At 40.2% G+C, this 25,134-nt stretch overlaps 1 protein-coding gene across 4 annotated transcripts; it reads left to right on the forward strand.

The window, feature by feature from the left end:
* The first annotated feature begins 1,388 nt into the window (after nt 1–1,388).
* usp28 (ubiquitin specific peptidase 28) lies at nt 1,389–24,856 on the forward strand. 4 transcript variants are annotated; one of them, XM_047607699.1, is made up of 26 exons: nt 1,389–1,530; nt 3,524–3,601; nt 5,436–5,556; nt 6,452–6,527; nt 7,617–7,779; nt 9,553–9,639; nt 9,771–9,908; nt 11,516–11,586; nt 11,664–11,740; nt 11,827–11,975; nt 12,071–12,198; nt 12,411–12,506; nt 13,659–13,829; nt 13,938–14,146; nt 14,760–14,830; nt 15,352–15,580; nt 15,874–16,209; nt 16,578–16,729; nt 17,954–18,229; nt 18,402–18,497; nt 18,803–18,981; nt 19,265–19,343; nt 20,862–20,941; nt 21,614–21,737; nt 22,592–22,790; nt 23,170–24,856. In XM_047607699.1, the coding sequence occupies exons 1-26, from the start codon at nt 1,417–1,419 to the stop codon at nt 23,343–23,345; spliced, it is 3,675 nt and encodes a 1,224-aa protein (XP_047463655.1). In that variant the 5' UTR covers nt 1,389–1,416; the 3' UTR covers nt 23,346–24,856. The 4 variants fall into 4 exon arrangements, with proteins under 4 accessions (XP_047463655.1, XP_047463656.1, XP_047463658.1 ...); XM_047607700.1 differs by having other exon boundaries at nt 16,581–16,729; XM_047607702.1 differs by having other exon boundaries at nt 15,877–16,209.
* The last annotated feature ends 278 nt before the right edge of the window (nt 24,857–25,134 follow it).

The raw sequence follows: 25,134 nt of genomic DNA on the forward strand, positions 1-25,134 counted from the left end.
TAAAACCCTTTCACACATCCAGATGGCTGTGACTCAAAGTACTTTGAAAAACAAATTTATTCTCTTGTGAATTAGCTAGAATTGCTAGAATATACACACATCGAATATTGTTCAAACCCAGGTTTTAGTAAGACGACATCCAGTTATGTTCAGGCTAAAATTATAAGATCTGACAACATATTATATAAAAGTAAAAAGGGAGAAAGGTGAACATATTAAAACATATGTCCACCAAAATAAATTGATTAATATGTAGAAAATAGACTATATATTATATAAATAAATGCCTTTTACTGTTAAAGGTAGAAAGGTAAAAAAAGGAGAGTTGGGATACTGTAAAATTGGGGGGAAATAATAAAAAATATATAGAAAATTTATGATAAATAATTACATCTAAAATAGTATAATAACATGAAAATGGAGAAAGTAAATAGAAAAATATAGAAAAAATATGAATAATGGAAAAAAAGAGAAAAAATATTAATAATGCAAAAGTGTATTGAAACTAATAACTAAAATCAATAAATCCACTAAGAACTGAAGTAAAAGTGAAAGAGGAAAAATGGGAGGGAAGTAAATCAAATTATATAAGAAAAATTATAATAATAAATATAATTATGCAAACATTAAAGAAGGACAAAGGGATGTACATGGGAAATATTTAGCTTGTGTAAATGGATGATATAATGTAGAACACAGGTGTCAAACATATGGCCCACGGGCCAAAAGCGGCCCACCAGAGGGTCTAATCTGGACCACTTTCTATTTGCAAATTGCCAAAATTACATAGAAGACTGCAGTTTTTCAATGAAAATTACTGCTATTCCTAATTTCTCCACTGTTTTAGAAAAAGAAGCGGATATAGGCCAACACTGAGACCCAGGACTAAACAGCAAACGCCAATGTGCCGATATGGCTCTTATATTTCTTATATTTTTAAAGAATTTTTTAAGGGATAGTTTATTAAATGTAAACATTCCTAATTTACTTCTTCTTTGCACTAAAACTAATGGAAAAAGTCTAGAGTTATGGATAGGTTATTTTTTCTGTTATGTTACTGGTTCGGCCCACTTGAGTTCAAACTGGGCTGTTATGTGGCCCCCAAACCTAAATGAGTTTATACCCCTGATGTAGAAGAAAGATGTAGATATTAAAATTGGGGAAATAAATAAAATAAAATAAAATGAATAATAAATAAACACAGTCACTATACAGACTGTAGACACAGTCTACTGGACAGTCATCGGGTTAATGTTAGGACCAGTTTAAATAGACACTGGAAGTATTGCGTTACCTTCAAGAAATTTCCAATCACTCCGCGGGTAACCGCGTCACCTTTAGCCCTGGCTCCGGTGCACGCGCGTCCCTTGACAGGTGTGCGCGCGCAGCTGGCCGTCTGCTCTCGGCTCTTGACAGATGGAGTCGGTCACAGCGCAGGAAGCATTTAGAGGGGAAAACGAGAAGAAAAGCCGGGTTTTGTCTGCAATGAGAGCCGAACAGTCTGAAAATGGGGAAAACTCAACGAACTCGGTGAGCGTAAAGATCGACGAAGCTGCTTTTAACACGTTAAGTGGCATGTTTGCATCGGAACGCCTGAAGAGCTAACACTAACCCCTCTGTGTTGTGTGGACTGGGCCAAACGTGCGTTGAAAAATCTGGCATTTTGAAGTTGCCTCTCGATTTGTTTCATGTAAAGAAGGGATTTTGAAGAATCTTAAAACATTTTCACGTTTTTTGGAAAACAAGTATGAATTCGTCTTAATAAAATACACCCAAACTTTTTTATTTATTTATTTTTTTACTTAATATTGTGACTTTCAAATATATAAGTTGATAAGCTGACCTGTCAGTGAATTATGTATATTTGCTTTTGTTTGTTTGTTTCAGTGGCAGTGAGACATTTGTTTTATATATATATATGTATATATATATATATATATATATGATTATGGAAAAATAATATATTTTTTTCAAATTTGTATTAAGAGTTTGAGGCTCATGATCCTATCAAAACTTAATTTCATGAAATAGCCCAGTCATATCCTACACGGTGTAAACGATTTTATTTCTTCAGGAAAAAGTTTTAACAATTAATCATCATCTGGCTCCATCAGCTGTTGGTTTATAAATATAGGTCATTGTATTTGTTCCAACACAGATAACGTGAACCTGAATGATGCACTAGTAGTAAGGGTTTACATATTGGAGAATTGATGTGATTTTTTTGTATTTCTTTCTGATAATTTTGGTTCTCTAAGTGAGATGAATAACAACGAATGTATGACCATAAAGGTAAATGACAATTAAAACGTTCCCGTCTGTTTCCTGTTTGCTATTGACATGGGAAGCGTGTATGAAAAAGGGAGAGACCCGGGGCCCACTCGCCACGCTGGTGTCTGGTGGCATGGCGAGTGGAATGATAAACAGAAGCCTGTGGTATCCATGTCAGCAGCCGAAAATAGAGGCAAACTAAGAGGGTCTCAGATAGCCCCCCGGACTCCATATAAGTCTGGTCAGCCTGCTCTTGGCTTCATGCGTGTGTATATGTGTGTGTGATACCATGACATGTCCACCTGCTGTTGGGATGGCAGGCTTTATATAGTGCCTCTCGCTCCGCAGACCTGTGTTATTTCTTTTTAGGACTTCGCGGGTCCGTGAGGTCAAAACATGACGGCCTGTAAGCGTTTTGTGTTCGCGGGTCTCACTGTAGCTAATGGGCTGCTGGCGCGTTGGGTGAGACGGCAAAAAACACTGGTCGCGCTGGTCTCAATAAACCTCTTGTAGTGTTTGAGTGTAAAGGAAACTGTAGGCTAGTTTGTTTGTGTCAGCACCAACCAGAATATCAAATACAAGGTGTCTATTCATGGGGCCATTATTCATTAATAGAAAAGGTTTATATGAAGCTAGCCAGTTAGCATAGTCCACCTGCGGCTACTAAATCTCACTAACTAATAATATTCACACATGTTGCTTGGTTAACCATTACACATGAAAATAAACCAGCATAATGTGTCATTTCTGGGTGCGTATGTGCCAAATTATTTCTTGGATGGGACCAGTATAATCCTTAAGACTTGTAACCTGGTAAGAAAGTAAATAACTCTTTCCAAACTATTTTTTTTTATATATTTTGTTCCAACCCAGCCAATATGTGGATCACACAGGCGTGGCAGGTTTCCATTTGTCCTTCAGGTCCATATATAAGCTGCTGTATGCCCTATGAATATCTGTTTATGTGGGTCATAGTCCACAATTGAGGCGCACATAACTTCAGATACGTCATGGGCCTTAGTTTGTTCCCACCGTGAGTGGAACAAGGTGAACTGTTTTATCTTACTGTGACCACTTGGGTTAAATATGAAGATAGATAAAAAAGCAAAATACGCTCAAGTTATGATTTCCATTCATAATCTGGATAAATGCCACTTTATCACTAACCCAGTCCCCATGGATACAACTGCTGTAAGTTTGATTGTTATTTTTATTTTTTATTTTTCTCTGTGTGCCTCAACCTCTCCCTCAGCAGAGCGAAATGCTGATCAACCAGCTGAGTGAAATCACTGGCATCCAAGACCAACAGATTCTCTACAGAGCCCTGAATGTAAGAACCGATGAAGAAATCAGCAGCAACTTTTTTTTAACAATGTTTTTATTTGTTTTTATCCAAGTAACATCATTACTATTACATTTATGACACTGTAATATACATACCTGTCCTCTCTCTCATAATAAGTGCTCATAAGTATAATATTACAAAGGTCATATCACAATATTAATATAAAGTGCATCTCACTACCTCTAACATGAGTAAATAAATTAGTCATAGTTCTCAGACTGCAGAAGCTTTGATGCGTCACTTTCTTATAAAGACATTGAATGGTTTCCATATCCCTTCATACACACTCATTTTATCTTTTAAGATAGAAGTTATTCTCTCTATTGACATAAACTGTACCACACACTTAGTCCAAACTATTAATGTAGCCAGTCAGCAGCAACTTTTAACATCCTCACCATCTGTGTAGTTGATATCTTTCCTTCTAAGTGATTAAATGACTTTTATACAGCAAGAGGATTCTAATCACAGGCCTGTTTCACTGTGTTATATAAGAGAACTTTTGCAACAGATGTGGATTAATTGATTGATTGATTGATTGATTGATTGATTGATTGATTGATTGATTGGTTGATTGGTTGATTGATTGATTGTAGTCTTTATTTCAAACATGTAAGTAATGAAAGCAAAGCAAAGTAAAAAAATAAATAGATAAAAAAAAAAGAAACGAGAAAGAAAAATAGTGAAAATCCCAAAACCAAAACAGGCAGACTAATAAGGAGACAAATCAATAAATCAAAAGCAAAAACTGTTTCCACATGCCACACAAAAAGGGGGAAGGAGGAAGTAAAAACGTGTCTATTCTTACCCCTTAACTCAATTTCATTTAGACAAGACGTTCAATACATCGTCATTAACACATCAGAGTATACATATATAAATATAACGCTACAGTAGCTATAATTACACAGTAATACCAAAAATATGAGTATTCTAAATACAGATCCCATGTATGTCACAAAACTAGATGAATACACATATAGATAGATAGATAGATAGATAGATAGATAGATAGATAGATAGATAGATAGATAGATAGATAGATAGATAGATAATCCCATATAAACCCTAAAAACCAGCCTGGTGTCCTAATTTATTTTCATGTTAATTAGCTTAATCAGACTTTTATGTTTTTAAATTTGACTCCCAATACAATCAAGCAACAACTTAGAAGCAGCTGCCTTAAAATCAAATCTAGAAGGATTAGTTGTATAGATGTTTAAACTACAGAAAATATGAATGTCTGTGTAAAGTGTTATCCAGTCCATTGTCAGGAACACACACACAGTGTGAGCATTGTTAAAGGAAGCCAGTGCACTACTTATGTTTTGAAACATAACATTAGAGAGTTAATAGGAAGCTCATAAAAGTAATATTTAGACAAACAGTGCGATAAATGGATTAACTGACTGTGGCAGGATCTCATGACTTCCTCCTGACTGACACAAAGGTTTTGGCTTTTTGTATTTCTAAATCTTATCTGTTAAATCTTATGTGGAAGCTAAGTTCAGGGTTCAGGGTTCAGGTTACCTTATTTGTATTCGCAGATAATCAAAAAGAAGGCGTCCATCACAGTCAAAAACAGGCACATGACGAAATACAGTAACTGAACAGTGAACAATACAACAATACAAACAAAAACTATAAAAAACAATGAAGGTGCTGCAGAATAAAAACCAAGGGCAGTACAAACTGGAGGAACCTTAAAAAGCTAAACACCAATAAAATAATTAAACACAATAAAAAACATAGAATAACACAGACGGATAGAAGACGCTTCTAACAACATTTCCTCTCGTCCTCTGTCTGTCTCTTTAAGGCCAGTCAGGGGGACATCGGACATGCAGTGGGTCTGCTGACGACCCAGCCTGCAGAGGTTCAGGACCCCGGGGAACGGCAGGAGTCAGGGACATCTGGAGAGGCCTGGCAGGGCAAGAAAGGTACACTGAGGACACACTATTCTGACTACATTCCTTTTAGATTAAAGTAATTGTTGCATTTCAGAAAGAAGCCAATTCGACTCAAGGGCTGGTTGTTAACACTTACAGCACAAATGACTCCCAGGTGTATTGTACCGTTTGCGTTTGTGTCTCGTTCTTGCACCATCGGCACTAGTTTTGCATTGCATGAGCTTGCACACCCGCACTTTACGCTCAGTTCTTTGTGTTATACTTAGTGCTGTGTCTTCTCCGTGGCCCTGCAGGGACGTCCTCTTATCTCACCACGGGCTGCAACTGCTATATAAGGTTAAAATGACAATTAAAAAAAAACAACTGTTTGACCTTTGGGCAGCGCAAATGACATATTTTACATTCACTACATGACAGCCACATTTTGAAACATTAGTTGTTAATGGTGAAAGCGTCAGACGGCAGAGGACAGAGACCAGTTTACCAAACATTGTGCTCAAATGATGTAACTTTGACAATTTAGGGACACAACAGGATCAGGAAATTCTTTCTCAAAACATCAAAGCTGCGTTCAGGACAAAAGTTAAGCTTGTTCCTGGACCATCTCTAAGCCATTTTAGGCATGAAATCCATAACTGGGTTCATTTATCACTGAAGCAACTTTGATCTCCTGTTACACTGAGAGAAAAACTGATTCTCCGCAAACTATGAATGAAATAAGGACCTTAGAGAGGAAGATTTCAGACAAGACCTGCGTCACTCGTAGTGATCTGTTATGGAAAATGTCTGGTCCTAATGGATTTTTACAGCTTGATGTATCGACTTATATATCAAACTATCTTAGAATGAACGTATGAACGCAGGGAAGAGTGGCAACATTTTGTGAAATGGCTCTTGACTGTCATGTTGTTGTGTTTTGCTGAAGATGAACTGCAGGCCGCCATAGAGCTCAGCCTGCAGGAGTCCCACCACGCCCAGGAAGAGGAGAGAGAATTCCACAGGTACGGTATCAGTTTCTTAACCTTTTTGTTTTTTTATTTACTGCTGATCTTCTTTGCCACACAAAATAGTGTAATGAAAGAACGAGGAGGACGAGGAGACAAAAACCACAGAAAACAAAAACCACAGAAAACAACTAGAAAATGGATTTCATCAACTTGAAATTACGCTTTGTTCGATTAACCTTCTATTCCTATTCAAGTCAAAGTTTCTGCGTTAAGTGTCTTTAGGTCTGACTCCATGATGTTTTTTTTTCCCCTCATCCCTCGGCCAAACAAAGAAAATCTCACTCCAATTTAAGTTCAAAACTTGGGCGCCCTGGAGATGCCACTTGTCCCACATTCCACCTTAATTGGATTAAGCCTAATTTAGGCTTAATTTTCGAACTGATTGATTTGGATCAATAAAGAATCAACGTTTTTTTTTAGTTTTTTTCCCTCTGAATTTGAGCTTTGAGCCGTTAAACCGAGAGGAAGTGGATGTGCGTTAAATTTAAAATGTAAACTGTTGATTTCCGAGCACTCAAATTATTAACTGTATCCGACTCAAATCAATTGTGTTAATCTAACTTGTAAACTTCAGTTGAAAAAACCTAATTAAATTGCGTGCTACCAATTGAAGTAATTTTTTTGGGTTGGTTCAACAATTTTCTTTTTCCAGTGTATCACTGATTGAAGCTAATTAAATCATCCTATAAGCACAGCTCTGGGAATTACATTACTAGCAAGCCAGCTTACTATGTTGGTCCACACTGAAACATGCCAACAACAGGATGGTTTGTCATGTTTATGGTCCATCAAGGATCTAAACCAAACAAAGCAGAAACCTTTTCACTTATCTAGTCGTTATGTATGCTAGACTCTTTCTCATTCTTCTTATTTTAGCTTTAATGTTAATGTGCAGGTAATCAACTTCAGCACGTAAGCATTTTTACGCACCTTAAACACATTTAGGTGGATTTTTTACTCACAAAGGTTTTATTATGCAGCTTACACACAGGCACGGGATGTGGACTCTTAACTGAGTCCAACCGTGTTTAATTATGCGTTGTCAGATCAATGTTTTTAAAATGCTAATCTAATGTCCTGCAGGGCTCTGGAGGCCAGCGCAGAGGAAAACGCAGCCAGGATAAAGAGGAAGAGATGCGAAGCCCAGAGCGAAATGTGCAGCCCTGCAGACTGGGTCCGTCAGGACGACTGGCCCGTGGGCATCCGCAATGTGGGAAACACCTGCTGGTTCAGTGCTGTCATCCAGGTGAGGACGAGAAACTGCCATTTCCAATGATTCTGATGGAAGTAAATGTCCAGAGACGTAGCTGTTGCTTCACTTATAGTGCTACCAAAGTTATTCTATACCAACACACTTACTTATTAAAGAAAAATGTTACTTACTTTCCATGAAACAAAAGAAAATAGAAATAAAATTGTAATGCAGTGTCATATGGAGGGAGGGGAGGTAATGGACCCGTAAACATCATATTTTATTGCCCTGTAGCTTCCAGTATGTAGTGATATGGGATGAAATCCATGTAAATGTAGGTGTTTAGTAACTCTTTTTCAAGGATTGTTCAAATCTGTCTTCTTAGGAAGAGAAACCTGAAGAGTAATTGTTCTAATTTGTTTCATAATTTAGGTATAAATATTAAGCAAACTAAATTTGAAATACTTTTAAAGGCCGTGTACAGACCAGAGCTGCAGCGTATCTCACATAGAGCAGAGATCTGTTTGTCTGAAGTCAAAGATCTGACATGTTGTCTTTTGGAATCTGGACGCTTGCTTCTGTATTAATTACAGCGCATGGATATATTCATACACATGAAAAAGTAAACAAATGAGTAAGCAGGAAGACGTGATGCTGCGCATGTCAACTGTGAGTTTTTAACAAATTACTTACGAAGGATCAAACATCTCATGAGGAAACTATTAAAATTCAACATTCTCTGACTTCTGTTGCTCCGAAGATGTAAATAACTCTCACGTCACTTAGCTCATAGCAACATTTATAGACTTTCTTCCTCCAAAGTCCGTGCAGTGTTTAGTGAACTGGACGGCTCTCGCTCTTTCCTCAACTGTGTATCGTGCTAATGAAGTTAACCGTCAAAATTGAAAACAGAAATGCGCGGCCAAGTTCCTGCTAAATTTGAACACGCAGTATTTCTCTGAGCCGCTAATGCTATTATGAGTCCATTCCGGACTGAAGACCTATCAGGTAGCTCGGCAGAAACCAGAGCCCTCGCCCGGACACACTGCAGGACTGTGCGGATAATTAAATAGCGAGCGGCGTGAGAACAGAGCGGGGCGGTGGACTTCCAGTGCCGCGTGTGAAACGGAGCGAAGGGGGGAGGCAGTGATTGTTTGTCTGGTGAACTCAGATAGGCTTCATCGTCGGTTTAGAAGTCAAGGCCCGCATATGCAGGAGAAATACGGAAATGATGCAGTGTTGAGTTTCATGCAAATGATTGTTTTTTGTGTGTGTGTGTGTGTGTGTCAGTGCTGTGTGTTCCTGCAGCCTCCCCTAAAGAAGTCATCACGTTATCAGACAGGAGCTGAGTGACCACATGAATCAGCTGTCAGCTCATATTCCCTCTATAACCCATTGTGGCGTAAATTACAGTAAAACCGAGATAAGCCATAATTGAATTTCCTACTCCAGCGGCAAAGCATATCAAGATATTCATAAGTGCTCAGAAGAAGACGAAGAAGCAGCAGCAGCAGCAGCTCACATGACCACCGCACATGACACCTAAGACTAAGTGACTGCATTGAGTTTATCATGAGAAACACAGGTGTCCTGTAACAAATTGTTGCGGCGTGTCTTCCTGGCAGCTCGAATAAAACTATTTGACATTTGTGACTAATGTGTGTACTGGTCTGTGCGTACAGCGCGGCTATTTTACCTGGGCCCACTTCTCTAAACCATTGTACTGCAACCTAAATATGACAAACATCCATATTTTAACATAAAAAGTGCAAAATGAAAGTTGGACTGTTGCACATTTTATATATATATATATTTTTCATGTTGCAGTCACTGTTCCACCTGCCTGTGTTCAAGAGGCTGGTTCTCAACTACCACCTGTCTGAGCGACTACTGGAGAAGTGTAAGAGCCATTCAGTGAGTAACCCGGTGCCACTAGCTCACGCAGATCAGAGTTTCACCATCGCCTTGTTTGTGTTTTTGAGGTGCACGGTTAGTAGGGAGGTGGTCTACACTCACGAGCCGCGTTGTGGTGTTTGTGTCAACAGGACAAGAGGAACATAGCTTTCATGCAGGAGCTCCGGTGTCTGTTCGCCCTCATGGTGGGCTCCACGCGCAGGTTTGTGGATCCTTCTGCTGCGGTGGAGCTGCTGCGAGAAGCCTTCAGGACCAGCGAGGCCCAGCAGGTAGAAACACAGCTTCAGTTAAAGACACACTTTTCATGGGCTTTCCGCTTGCTGATTAAGGGTGGGCATCGATAAGATTTTATTGATACCGATGCCACTATCGATTCTGCTTATCGATCCCGTTCTTCATCAATTCACTTATGAAATCCTCCTGTGAATTTCTGGTTTATAAAAAGGAGGCGTTCGTGGTTTTGTGTAAACAACAGCAATTTTGAGTTTCTAAACGAGATCAGAACTTGAGTAAGAAAAAAATAGGAAATTGGTCACTGGATCCTGACTGACACTGCTCTGCTGAGGCTTAAAGATAGCTGCACTCGTTGACTGGACATTGTCCAACACATGGCTCTCTCTCTGTATATAATACCGTCAATGCTCGACAAATGCTTCAGCTTGTTGGTGGTGTTCGTGCCCTTGTTTGAAATTACAGTCCTGCACAGTTCCTTCTGGTGAAGTGAAGCCACACTTTTGAACATTTCTCTCTCTCTGACACATTGACTGCATGTTGGATCTGAATCTCAAAAATGAAGCCCCAATTGGGCGGGACCCTATGGTCGCCATGTTGGATGAGCTTTACTCCACCCACACGGGGGGTCTTGTCGGATGTTGAGACCCTCCCACCCAACTCTCCCCTACCCGTTAGCTCAGGCTACCACCTGTCACTCAAAGTGGGAACGTGCTTAATTATGCAGAATTTTAAACCTTAATGAAAAAAATATACAAATGAGTTAGAAAAAGATTCACACCTCGTACAGTTGTCATGAATCGAAAAATAAACAGTTTCTCTTTTCCAAAACCGTAATTTGTGCCAGGCTGTAAACATCTTGCTGTAAAGTTGGGCAAGGAACGTGACGACAAGGAAGACGCTTGTTCTACCATCGTGTCTTCCTTGTCATTACGTGATGTGATTGACATGTTTCGACGTAAAGATTCTTCTTCTTTCGTTTTATGGCAATTAGAAAACAACTTTTAGGTGCATTATCGCCACCTTCTGGACTGGTTACATAAAGTTTTGCCAAAAAAAGTATCGATAATGCGAATCGATTAGCGTGAAGGCTAATGATATGGGTGAACTTAACCAGTTTGAACCAGTTCTTTAAAAGAACCGGTTATTGATGCCCATCCATGTTGCAGATAGACTCAAATTATGTGTTAAATGCTGGAAGAAAATTTCCACATGAGGATCATTGTAGTAAAATATTTAGGTTAGCGTGGCTTCCAGTTTGTCTGCAGCCAGGGATCTTCTCATGGTGCATAATAATTATGCAGAGGTCAATTACGTAACCTCACTTAACTTCAGTAAGAGTGTCATGTGCAGTGTTTCTCTTCACTCTCCCTAATGTCGTCACCTCTTTCTCAGTAATTCATGGCAAAATTGTAATGGAATCAAAACATTATTTGCAGAGCCCGCTCAGTTTACATGGAGAGAGTCATGTTGTCTTAGTGTAGACCTGTAGTCATGTGTGAATTGAACTGACTCAGAGCCAACAATGTTGAGTATAACTTCCTTTAATAATCCCATGTGCTTTTCTTTGATTACAAAGGATTGAATCAGAGAGAGAAAAAAAAACATAAATTTGCAATTTTCTTGTACAATTTGTTCATTTCAGGATGTCAGTGAATTTTCACACAAACTGCTTGACTGGTTGGAGGATGCTTTTCAGCTGGCTGCCAATGGAAAGTAAGTCATATATTTAAATTGTCCTGTTGCATATGTAATTTAAATCCTCATTAATCGATGTCATGTTTTATTTTTAGTAAAGCAGAAGACAAACAACATAACCCCATGGTCCAGCTCTTCTATGGCACCTTTGTGACAGAAAGAAAACACGAGGGTATGAGTTCTGACCTAGTTTTTTTGCAGCGATGACATAATCAGTATGGAATCCGTTCCTGATCACTCGTTTGCGATTGTGTTTAGGTAAAACGGTGTGTAACATCGAGCAGTTTGGCCAGTACCCTCTGCAGGTCAACGGCTTCAACAACCTCGATGAATGCCTAGAAGGTGCCATGGTTGAGAAGGAGATCGAGTCGCTTCATTCAGAGCACAACGTCACACCTGGACGTGAGGTGAATAATTTCATCAGCTCACAAAAGGATTTAATATACGCATGCAGTATGTTCATCTGCTAAGGAAGTCTTTGTTGCTCTCTCTTGGTTTGCAGAGATGGTTCAAAAAGCTACCACCGGTCTTGACATTTGAACTTTCTAGATTTGAATTCAACACCCAGCTTGGACGCCCTGAGAAGATCCACAAGAAACTCGAGTTTCCTCAGATCATTTATATGGACAGGTGAGAAAAAAAAGAGAGAGAGGAAGGGTCTCTACAGGAAGTATGTGAATAAGTTCAAAGGAAACCAATCAGGAATTAATTATCAGCAGGAAAGTATGACAACTTTATGCATTCAGAGTGCTGCCATATGTAGAATGTGAGAAAAAGAATATGTAAATGTTTCAGGATTTTTTACGTGGTTTTGAGGATTGCTGATTTTTTTATGTGCACAGATATCTTCACAAAAACATAGACCGGACACATGAGAGGAGAGGAGAGGTGAAGAAACTCAAGGAGCAGCTTGCAGTTCTACAACAAAAACTGGAGTGGTAAGTCACCTGATAAACATTTTAAGAGAACACAGCTTGATTCAGCTATTTCTGTTACAGTATTTTCTTTTATTGTGGTTATTATTTTCATTTTCCATTTATTTAATACACGGCATAACGTCTCAAATATTGACCAAAAAAGGATTAAAGCAGAAGCCTGAGGCTTATAGTATATGCCTATCTTAGGTAATTGCTCCAGCTCAATATCTACAGAATAATACAAAAGTTAAATTCAAATAGTTTAAAAAACAAAAAACAAAATCAATTGCTACAACATCCAAGTTAAGTTACTTCAAACTTTCCTTATAATCTTCAATCGTTTTACATTTCAGGGCTTTTTTTGAAAATTGATATAGAACAACATAAGTTTATCACACAGTAAAAAATAAAGAGCCCTCTTAAATTATATTTTCCCTGTCTTAATTTGAAAAAATGTTGAAAACCATCAGGGAGGCTTTTATTAATATTATTTGTTATATTTTTAATTGAACTATATATAAGAATTTTACTGTGCCACATTCAATAAATTATCTAATAGTTGGTTCTAAATAACCCAGTTTATTTATGACTCGTGTAGCTTCTGTTTATAGTTTAATTATGGGATCTAATTTTGATGTATAAACAGTTCTTGAAACCTCTACAGAGTATGTCATGTATGGTATTATCAGTGAAGAGAACAGCAATTGACTTTCTATATGATTAATGATTGATTCTATATGTAGTTTTGAACAAAGTTTGTGATCTGTTATAGTTCCCAAAAAATTTATTTCATACACTCTATTTATTTCCACTCTCTATTTTTGTTTTAATTTAATCGATTGTGATTAAACCAATGGCTTAAAGCAGTCAGTTCCCTTTCTACTGTTCTTATTATTTCCTGCAGGTCATCCCCCAAGCAAAATATATTAGTATCATCCACAAAACAAAAAATTATTATTTTACCGTGACAATATCATTCAGATAAAGTATAAATGCCATTGGTCCCAATACTGACCCTTGTGGAACCCCACAGGTTATTATTCAACAACTGGATTTACTATTATTGATATTCACGTATTGAACCTTATTAATTAAATAACTTCTTAGCCAATTGTGTGTGTCACCCCTAATCCCGCAATGTTCGACCAATATTTCATGTGTCTTTGTTCACAGTTATAAAAACTATGGCTCAGGACCGACCAAGTATCCTCTGGCTGACATGCTTCAGTTTGTGTTGGAGTTTGCTACCACCAAGCCTACAAGTGTTTCCCCGGCTGAAGACCCCAGACTGGCTGCATCTTCACCAACGCCTGCAAGCCACCCCTTCAGTGAAACCAAAGACAGGTATTTTAATTAGTCCACGTTAAAGAGTCTAAACGATTGAATAAAACAAAAGGTTGTGAACACCGAACAGACTTCCAGACACTTCATGCTTCCTCTCTTTCTCTTCAGTGAAGCCGAAGAAGCAGATTCATCAGAGGACCCGGTTTCCAGTGTTTCCAGTTGCCAGCGGACGCCCATATACAAGCCGTTCACCCAGTGCAGACTCCCCATCGACTACCCCCCGCATCCAGCCCCCCACAGCATCACTGAAGAAGAGCTGCACTTTGTTAAGACCTGCCTACAGCGCTGGAGGACTGAAGTAGAAAATGACATAAACGGTATGCTAATGGGAAAAAACGCTCAGAATATACACAATGACCTTGCTTTAAACACAGTTATCAGATTCAAATTTATTACTACTACCGTTTCTATCCACTTCATTCAGACTATACAAGCCTTTACATGCTTTAGCTGCCTCAGTGTGATGAGCTTTATTATTTAGCTGTGAAATAATCCACTATATTCACTTGACAGGAATGAACTTTGTCTCCATGAGCTGTCACAGATTCATCCTCTACTGCACCTCTTCTATCACTTTGCTTCAATAAAATACCTCGGAGGTGAATATAAATAGTGCAGGTGAAGAAAGAGCATCAGGAAAATGCCACTTCACTGGCCTCGAGCTGTGCGCCACCGCAAAAATAGAACATTTCAGTGTTTCTCAGCTGCCTGTGACTCAGTCACTCACACCAGTGTCAGACAATAGATCAGTATATGTTAATAATCAAGCTGAGTCGAAGTCATCTGAGTTAAACACCAGTTGGAGACACGTCCCTCCCAAACATTCTCATTATAGGACATTTCACATAAAATGTAAATATAGTCAGAAGGAGAAAATAATTGTTCCTTTTGTCTCCCTTTCTTGTGCGTGTTTGTGTTTGTGTGTACCAGAGCTAAAGGCCAGCATCGACAGGCTCTCTCTGACGCTCGAGGGCATGTACTCAGACAACAGTCTCTGCCAGGTAATGCTCGCACTCGCCCTAATTTACTCTGTCAAGCTGCAATTCAATTACATATTTAACATCTACAGCCCTGGAAAGTGCGTTAGCCGGGATCAGATTATTCCGTCACTGATCTCCGTGGGGAAACGGGAGCGTAATGTAATAGAAACTGCACAACAGAATACAAATAACAACAGGTCAGTTTAAGGTTATTCTGCTGTTAATTGAGACCTGCACTATTGACTCACAGTGTTTGGATAATACTGTAGGGCATAGGTCTTCAATAGGGGGCCCGCGACCCCTAGGGGGTCCACAGAGGTACTGCAGGAAGGTCGCAAAATCTTTGGTTGATTAGATATTTTTTATATATATATTTTTTTAATTTTCCTACACAAATTATTTGAATAGCTTAATAATAATGTATAGTTTAATATAGAACACATATAGTAGGTAGGGGATCCCTACTTAATCTCTCCATCAGTTTGGGGGTCCTTGCTGTAGAGCTTTCAGTGATTTATGATTCGTACTCTGCTCTTACTCAGGTGCCGTACAGACTCCACGCAGTGCTCGTGCATGAAGGCCAGGCGTCGGCGGGCCACTACTGGGCCTACATCTACGACCACGCCAACCAGCGCTGGATGAAGTACAACGACATAAGCATCACCGAGTCTTCGTGGGAGGAGCTGGAACGAGACTCCTTTGGAGGCATGACCAACGCAAGCGCCTACTGCTTGATGTACATCGATGACAGGCTACCCCAACTTATCACAGGTACGACGACAGATTCGTTTCATTCGTAGCAGAGAAAAGCGGATGCGTGGAGAATAAGAAGGATTGATTTGGCCGAAACTAGTCTGATTGAAAGTAAAAACAATGCAAATAATGTTGTGAATTATAGAAATTCTGCTCTGTAGTAAATGTCTGTCTCTGCAAACCTGATACTTAACTGAGGTCATTATATAATAAAGAAACTAATAGTGTAGTAGCATATTTAAACATATATCTAGATGTTTCAAGCCAGTAAGCGGGTTTTAACCCTAACCCTAACCCTAACCCTAACCTAGAAGACACAGATGACGAGACAGGCCAGGCGCTCCACGGCATGGACTCCTTGCCGCCCGTCCTCAGACGCTACGTCCAGGAAGACAACCGCTGGTTCCAGCAGGAGCTCAGCGAATGGGAGGAGCAGTTCTGCCAGACCGCCACCCCGCAAGAGGAGTCCACGGCCTCCGCGGAGCCCCCGAGCCCCAGTCAGGACGACGCGCAGCAGCCGGCCGTGGAGCCAGCGCCCCAGTCGGGACCCTCCGCCGAAGAGCCGGAGCAGGGGGCCGCTTCAGAGCAGCGACCTGATCCAGAAGCAGAGAAGGATCCGGAGCCCGATGCCAGAGAGAAGCCTGAAGGTGTGTATTGAGAAGTTTCGATGAGTCTTCACAAACTAAATTCTAATAAATGCAAATGGACAACGCAGATTTTTGGGGAATGTGGACATAAATACTGTATAATGATACGCTTCTATTTAAATACCCCATGGTCCCAGAATATAGTTAGCAAATAAATAAATACCTTTGTGTGTTATATTCAACGCAAGCAACTCTCAGTAAAGTCAATCCAAAAATACTTGTACTTCCTGGTAACATTATCTACACAAAGAGTGTCAGTTATCAAACATATGTGCTGGAAATGTCTTGGCTTGTTTCTGTTTTTTTTTTGTTTTTTCTCTCCAAGCGCATGTGTTGACTCACAGCCTCCGCCTCTTTTTCACCCCCAGAAGAATCAGAGTCATCACCACCACCAGCACCACCACCTCCAGAGAGCCCTGGCTGCCAGCCAGTCGACGCCGGCAGCGCGGCGGCCACCGACACCGACACCCCGGGGCCCAGCCAGAGCTCCGCCTCGGCCGAGAAGGAGCTGCAGAGTCAGGTGGGCCAGTCCCCGACACCCAGCCCACTTCTCCTCGGTAGAATATGGGTCAGGATTTCTAGGCCACAAAAATAAAGCGCGTACATCTGTGTCAAGGATCCCATTACAGGTGTTAGAATAGTGCTGGAGAGTCAGGCTTAATGTCAGGCCAGGTCGTAGAGGACTATACAGATAAGGTAAATGTCAAAGCAGCTACTGCCGCTGACTGCCATGTTTCATGCCACGTGTTATTTTTGTGCTCAAAATATTACGACCACCGGTGCTGCTGTTAGTCTGTACTGGCGTTTCTACTCACCCACTCAGTTTTATCCGATACCGGTGCTTAAACAATGGAAAACATACAAACTTTGAATAAAAACGGTGCCTTTTTATTTTTAAGGCGTTTTGAGACGTGCAACAGAACAGAATATTAATTTAAATCAGGGATTTTCAAAGGACTATATGTATTATATATTATTATTTTATATTAAACTATATATACAATATATACTATGATCATTTTGCTTTTAATATTTAGCTATCCCTTATCTCTTTACTAAAACTTAACTAAAACTATCTTGAAAATTCAATTTGAGGGGAAAATTTTTAAAAAATATACAAAAAATTATTTAAATAACATAAATACAACTCAGACTAAGAAATAAATTAATCAATATAAAATAAAATCCACAACAAATTGTCATAATTATCATAATAAAATAAAATAGACGTCAGATGTATAATCAAATTCCAGGTGTCACCTCCCTTGTTGCTGGTTGCACAGTCTGGATCTTTTGAGATGAAGCACAGCCAAACTTTTGACCGTCTGGCTTTAGTTGTTGTCTTTATTTAATCATTTTTTAAATCATCTTTTTATTTGGAAATGCAAATTCCATCACTTTACACATTACTTACAGCCTAAGTCATTCAAGAACATAAAAAAGGATGGATGCAGAAAGTCTAAATGATTATGTCCATATTGCAAAAAAACAAAAAAAACTTTAATCGTTCCAGTAGAAACAAAAGCGCACCACCACATTGAAATATCACAAATAAAGAGAGTGGCCTCAGGCTTTTAGAGGTTCACTTCCATCCATGCAGGTGTGTATTATAAAGTGGTAGGTGGAGGCGTAAAATTCAAGCTCTGTAACAGACATTCGTGGTAAGTGCAAAGGGATCATTTCATATAAAAGATAGAGGGGCTGCATAATAACGTGTATTTCGTTAACTCTCTGCCTATGTCAGACTCCTGGCCCTGACGCAGAGCTCTCTAACCAGCCGCCGTCTGACCCCCACGTGGAGAAGGAGGACACGGAGAGGGCGCGCCTCGGCCCTGAGGCTGAAGGCGAGCCGGAGGTTTCCAGGGAGGCTCCTGAGCGCGAAGCAGGACCGGGAGACGAGGAGCCGCGCCAGGACGTCCCGACGAGACAGCGACAGCCTGAGAACGAGGTCTCGGAAGTGGAGATTCCCAACGTGGGCAGGATCATGGTGAGGGCCGACGCTGACGGATACAATGAAGAGGTAAGAGTCGTAGTGGGGCTAATACCACATTGTTGCACTTACTGGAATATATGGTGAACAATAACATCTGCCATGAACACATTATATGTAGATTTTTGCTTTAGTTTTTTTAAGATTATCTTAAAAAAATCTTTAACTCTCACTTCTTTTCTACATTTCTGTCATTTCCTAGATGATGCTGACTCCAGCCATGCAGGGGGTGATTCTAGCCATAGCCAAGGCCAGACAGATTTTTGATAAGGAAGGTCCTGAGGCTGGCCTCATCAAGGTATGGGAGCCTTCTCATGTCTCAACTGAATGCATCATTCATCTGCTTCTTTTGAGCCTTTTCCTGCATATTCATTAAAATCCAGACATGCATTTTTGTCGACATATCATCAAAATGCCAAACTATATTATTTATTAACAGTGGCAAAAATTCAAGCGCCTCTTAATCTTGGTGTTTAAGAAGGTTTTCTTGAATCTTGTCTCACGAAATCCAAAATTCCCCAGCCGCTACGTGGATTAAATTAAAGTCCATCTTCATGTTCGTCAGCGTTTTCAGAGCATTAACACTCCCCGTGGCTCTTTCAGGCCTTCCACGAAGAGTATTCCCGCTTGTACGAGCTCTCCCAGGAGGAGACCACCCCCCAGGAGGATGCTCGTCTGCAGCACGCTCTGGTCTACTTCTTCCAGAACAAGGCGCCCAAGCGCGTTATTGAGAGGACGCTGCTTGAGCAGTTTACCGACCGCAACCTCAGCTTCGACGAGAGGTGCACACAGATGATGGATAAATGTGTCCTCGATGTGGGGAAAGCTTTAACATGAGAATACAGATGAGTCACAAGCTAGGATCTCTTGGATATATATATATTTTTAAAAGAAGTTGTGAAGCTAAAAGCTGCTAAGATAAAGTTTGAGAGGCCCCTGCTCTTAATACAGACTATATAGAAATACAGTGTGCATGTGTCGCCATCTAGTGTCCAGAGCAGAGACCTGTAAGTTGTGAGGATGTCGGGTGCCGTTTAACTTTGTGTGTTGTTTTTGTGCATGCAGGGCCATCAGTATCATGAGGGAAGCCCGGGCCAAGCTGCGCCTCATTAAGCCAGAAGACATGGACATGGATGAATACCTGGTACTGAGCGTTCACGCTCCTAAAACTTTATTAGCGTTTGATTCATTCTCAAGGACACTTTAATGTGTTGTTGTGTTATTTGAATAAATCTGTTCCAGCTTAACATTATACTCTAGTATAAATTAATGAAAACACCAATCATCATCAGTTTGTAGATGTAAAATAGATTAATTTTATAGGGATGTAAAAACAGTGGAGGCAGAATTTGAAACATCAACTCATTCTTTTCAAAGAAAAATGTGTAGATACAACGGCATAAAAAGGTTCCACACATATTATCAACCACTTCAGGGTCATAAAACTCCATTAGTAGGAGTTGCTAGATGTTGCTAGTTGCTTTTGGTTATATTCAGTTTATCACATCAGTGATCGGTGAGTTTGTTTGGATGTGCATGGTTGGAATACCAGCAGGGAGCGTGTAAACCCGGTGACATTTGTCCCCACTGGAATGAGAACTATGTATGTTCCAGCATCTTAGGGACTGAGACAGGGAACCTGATTACAGGCACAGGCTGGACTTAAACACTTTCTGTTAAGTTAAGGATGTCATATAAACTTGTAATAATAATAATAATAATAATGATAGAATAATAAATCTGGGTCTTGTATATTTTTGGTTTTCAGTCACACGCCATCCTGCTGCTGATACAATCATACAATTTTCCAAAAGAAACATAGAACATACCCATCTTCACCCACAGGGCAGCAGAGACATAGGTTCACAGACATAAAATCTCAAATAAAGATAGAGTAGAGAAAATGTGAAGCAAAATGTACACATAAAAATACTTTAATACTCGAGCAAAACTCCACTCATGTCCCTATTTTCACACCTCTCTTGCAGAGTCTCTTTTCTAATAAGAGTAAACACATCAAATGATGCATATGAACCATGAACAAATCTGTAGCCTGAACCAAAGGGATCAATAAACTTCAATACACATTGTCCTCACTGCACAAAATCTGCTGTCAATGGAAACACAAAATCAACGCAGTAATTTCTAAATGTGTCTGTTTTTAGTCTCGTCGAAAACATTAACTTCTCCATCAAGCTTTACCTGTAAACAATCCTCCATTTTAGCTGTTTCCTGGTGATAGCTTTTTTACCTGCCACCATAATTATTATTCAAAATATGTATTTGTCTCCTGACTCCTGATCTCTTGGTTCTCTTTTCCTAAATCCTAAAAACTTCAAGTGTAAATGGAAATTGCACTTTCAGAATTGTCTCCGTACTCGTCTTTAACTCCCGCCATGATTTCTATGTTTGTGTCTACTGTTTTCCACTGTTCTTCATTTACCTTCTCCCATCCCTCCCTTTTATCCCACTTTTCTTTTATATACGCTGTTTTCTTTCCCTAAACTTTCCACTTCTTCATATAATTTTGTGATTAATTTCTTTCCCTGGTCTGAATCATAGGCTGAGATAAGAATTAAAGCTTGTTTTTGTCGGTCATGTGGAAACATAAAAAGTCGCCGCTCTTTTTGTGAACTGTGTTATTGTGTTTGTCGTCTCGCAGCAGTGGCACGATGACTACAGGCTGTTCAGGACCGTGTTCGTCTACCTGCTGACTGGACTGGAGCACTACCAGCATGGGAAGTAGGTGTCAGATACTCAGGACAACGCTACACGGTCGCAAAATCTTTGGTTGATTAGACTTTTTTTTTTCTATATTTGTTTTTAAATTTCCCCCCACAAATTTAAATGTCTTTAAATACGCATTAATACGAATCCAACGTATTTTAGTAAAGGGATAAATGGAGGCAGAAGACGTTATCTTTCAGTCAGCAGGACACAGGAGCTGTCTCACTAGACCTGGCAATGTAAGCCTCTTATACACAATAGGCCCCGCCCCTATTTGCTGCTGAGCCAATGACGAGGTCGCGTATTACAGGCTCACTCTGTCAGGTTCGCCGCTATTGGTCGAGAGCCTATTCAGTCCCCAGATGAAATCCCAGTCACAAATGTGATATTAGCAGAACAGGAGCTAACTATATATATGAATATTTGAACCTTTGAACTTATATGTATATTTATAAATAGCACTGGCTGAGTTTAATATAGAACACATATAGGACACATACTGAACTCCTTTAACTGCTCTTTGAGTGCATTTAAAATCTGTTTTAAGACATGTTTGTGATTAGTTTTAAACATGTAGCTGACTGACTCTGAGGCTTATTTCAGTACGCTGCATATATATGTCTCTCGAGCGCATGTTCCGCTGTATTTTTGGTTGTGCTGACACCGTGACTGCCGCCCGTGCTGCAGGATGCGAGAGGCGTTGAACTACTTGGCTCACGCGTACGAGACCAACTCCAACCTGCTGAGGAACGGAGAGAAACGCGGTGTGGACAAGTCCCTCATTGCAGTTTACAGGAGGAAGTGTCTCTCTGTGAGTAAATCAGACGAGTTGTTGGTTACCGTTACTGAGCGAGGCTGAATATGTAAGTTTCATAGGAGGTTCCTGCTTTTGTACTTTGGTCCACAGATTCATAGCAGTCGTCCTCTGGGAACTATCTGTGTCCATTTGGCATTTCCTGACATCTGGCCTAAAATATCTTTATCAGCATTTCCATTTTTAGTTTGTATTTGGAGCCACAACAACAAAATAAGTTTTAAATAAATCAAACTTGGCTTAGTTCCCATCTGGAAGCTCAAGCTTTTTCCATTGTCTTTGTTTTCCAGTATGTGACATTTGGAACAATGTTTTCGGAGTAAACAATTCAGAAAAATTAAGTTAAAATTGAATTCTTGTTGTTAAGCAAGCACAGACAAGAAGCCCTTGAGGTGGTCATGGGAGAAAATCTGTTCAACTTTGACTAAATGTTCCACAGAAAAACTGCCTTCTTACCACATGGTGTGTCTTCTGACAGTAGTTATTTCATTTAAAATGACTTTAATAAGCTTTATTTCATCTGCCTTGTTAAAAAACAATACAATGCAGTTAGAATTCAGCATCACACTTTCTGTTTATACAAAATATGCTTCTTCTTCAGTGCAAAACACAGTGTAGTGCAAGTAACACTAATAGATTTTCAGGTCTATTAAAGGTTCTGTTCATTTTATTTAATGTACTAGAGAACTGTAATCACTTCTTCTATAGATATATCGGTGTGAATCTGTTTAAATACTTCTCTGAAATTCACTTAAGAGACATTGATGATAACGAGAAAAACACGTGAAGGCAGGAAAACTCTTCAGCTGTATCTTCCATCTTTTCTTTTCCTCCTGTCATCCTCCGTGCAGGCGCTGAACGAGAGCGCGTCGCGGCTGTTCTGCAGCGGCGATGAGAGCAAGGTGGAGGAGGGCGTCGCCATCATGGACGAGGTCGTCATCCCCTGTCTGCACCTGATGAGCCGGGACTCGGCTCTGGCCCAGGAAGACCGGGACACTATGGAGAGCATCCGCAGCCACTGGTGCTGCTGCCTGGGCCAGGACATGGACGGTGAGAAAGATGGTTTCAAATAGGGCTGGGCGGCATACCGCTTCATGCCAGTAGGGGGTCGCAAAATCTTTGATTGATTCGACATTTTTTATGTATTTTTTTTTAATTTCCCCCACAAATTCAAATTTCTTTAAATGCACATTATTGTATTGTATTGTAGTGAATTGAACATATTTTAGTAAAGGGAAAAGGGATAGCTTAATTGATGCAAAATGATAATAATAATGTATATTTACAAATAACACTAGGCCCTGTTTAATATAGAACATATTAGGTAGGAGGTCCCTACTTAATCTCTCCATCAGTTTGGGGTCATGACAACCTAGACCAACTTAAAACAAACAAACATAAATTTCTCCTGCTCTCCTTCTGTGTTCAGACTCCCTGCAGGTGAAGCTGGGCGAGTTGCTGCCCAGGGTTCTGGACGGTTCGGCCGAGACGGTGCTGCTCAAAGACCCGCCCAAGGTCCACGTCAGCCAGGCCCACGACCTGTGCAGCCGCCTGGCGGCCGTCATGGAGTCCATCCACAGCACCTCAGTGGTCGCTGTCAAGTAAAACCGCGGCAACGAAACAGCAGCAGCAGCAGCAGCAGCAGCAGCCCGTTTGAACTGTGCCTCTCAACTGCGAGCAACTTTGGCTGGTGGACGGTTCTGTGCTGACGGACTGTAGGATTGAGGCGGCGTTCAGTAGCTGTAGACAGAATTCAGTTTTATCTGCTGGTTTGGCCTTGCACATGCTTTTTCTTTTCTTTTTTTTTTTGCGTTAACATAGTGAGCTGTAAACGCTTGTCGTGGGTCAATAAGGGATCAGCCAGAGCTGTCGCCATATGGAAATATACATGCTAATTATAAGAAATTAGCGTTATTTTACCCCAAAGTGAACAAACTACACCCTGCGTATTTCTCAGTAGAATCATTTAAACTACTCTAGTTGTCAATCATCTGTCTATTTGACTCCTGCAGAACTGGCAACACAAACGTAGATGTCTATTGACCACGCATCACTTAACGTCCGCACGTTTTAGGCTCTCTGTCTCGGCCATAGCTACGACTACAGCCAGCCCGTCGTGTGTGTGGCGCTCGCTGGCGAAACAGCGTGAGACCAGTCTGCAGCGGAACAATGAAGCGTTAAATTCTGATTGGCACTCTGAAAGGGTTCATACCGCATATGGACACGTTTGACCCACTGGCTAACTTGTTAACTCTTGTCCACTGACAACAATTGGGCTGTCGCTCAGCTCTGCAGGACGTGACCAGACTGAACGGTATTTGTTGTTTGTGTTGCTAAGCAGTGTGAATGCACAATGAGGCTTTTTATAGGGCTTAAAAACACTGGATTTTTACCACACAATAACAATTACTGTTTATTAGTTTTTTTTTTTTTTTTTTAAATATGTGTTTTTTATTACTTTGTAATTTTCCAAAAACAGATTTTAGGAAATCTTACATGTCAGTATATCCACAGCAGTATTACGCATTCAAATTGGCAGGGTGTCCTTTAAAAACTCGATGAATGAGCTCAGATCTCAGTACGTTTATGCTCTGGCAGTAGTAGCAAGTAGCAGCTAGACGACGGCGCCCTGTGGAACAGCACCTTTGAGGGTACAGATGTGCCTTTTCTCCCTTTCTGAATGGTTCTTTGGAAACCGTCTGAAAGGAAACTAGAAATGAAACGCCATTTTTCTCGTGTCCCACACGCAAACACCAGTATCACGGATGGAGTCAGGATTTTCTAACGCTGGATGTGAAGCCAATTCCTGGCTGCTGTTCTCACACTTTTTTCACTAGTTCTCCAGGATGATACTCAATAAATGTTTTAAACTGAATGTCTTCACTTTGTGTGTGTCTTTCTAACGGCTGCATTTTCATTAACCGTCACCTTACTCGCTCACATACATCTCGCCGCTGTAAGCGCTACAAGAGTCCTAAATGTGTATTAACACGCACCCAAAAACAGTCACATTCACCAGTGTTTCAGTAACATCAGCGCCCAGCTGTTTCTTTTAAATATGACACTGTATATTTGTCATTCATTTTACAATAAAGTTTGTATTGTTGATCCTTAAATCTTATTTTGTTTTTGGGATCTTTTCTGCTCTTTCTATCCTCCTCCTCCTGAACCCATGTGGTTCTCTTACATCGATAGCTTATGTCATTGCTTTAAATTATGTTATTTTAGCGTATAACTGAAATTTGAAATTAACACTTGGCTGTATTCAGTAAAGCATCACTGAATGAGGAGTTTGCATGTTGTCCCTGTGTCTGCGTGGGTTCTCTCCAGGTTCTCCAGCTTCCTCCAAAGACATGCTAATTAGGCTAATTCGTGATTCTAAATTGGTTGCAGG

Source organism: Mugil cephalus, chromosome 15 (assembly GCF_022458985.1).
Source record: "Mugil cephalus isolate CIBA_MC_2020 chromosome 15, CIBA_Mcephalus_1.1, whole genome shotgun sequence".
Lineage (NCBI taxonomy): Eukaryota > Metazoa > Chordata > Actinopteri > Mugiliformes > Mugilidae > Mugil > Mugil cephalus.

Excerpts from the sequence above, each read along its gene's own strand:
- usp28 (XM_047607699.1), top strand. The coding sequence starts at position 1,417 with ATGGAGTCGGTCACAGCGCAGGAAGCATTTAGAGGGGAAAACGAGAAG. Across the intron at positions 11,587-11,663 it reads CAGCTGGCTGCCAATGGAAA|TAAAGCAGAAGACAAACAAC; the intron begins GTAAGTCATATA and ends TTTTATTTTTAG. Across the intron at positions 18,982-19,264 it reads AACCTCAGCTTCGACGAGAG|GGCCATCAGTATCATGAGGG; the intron begins GTGCACACAGAT and ends TTGTGCATGCAG.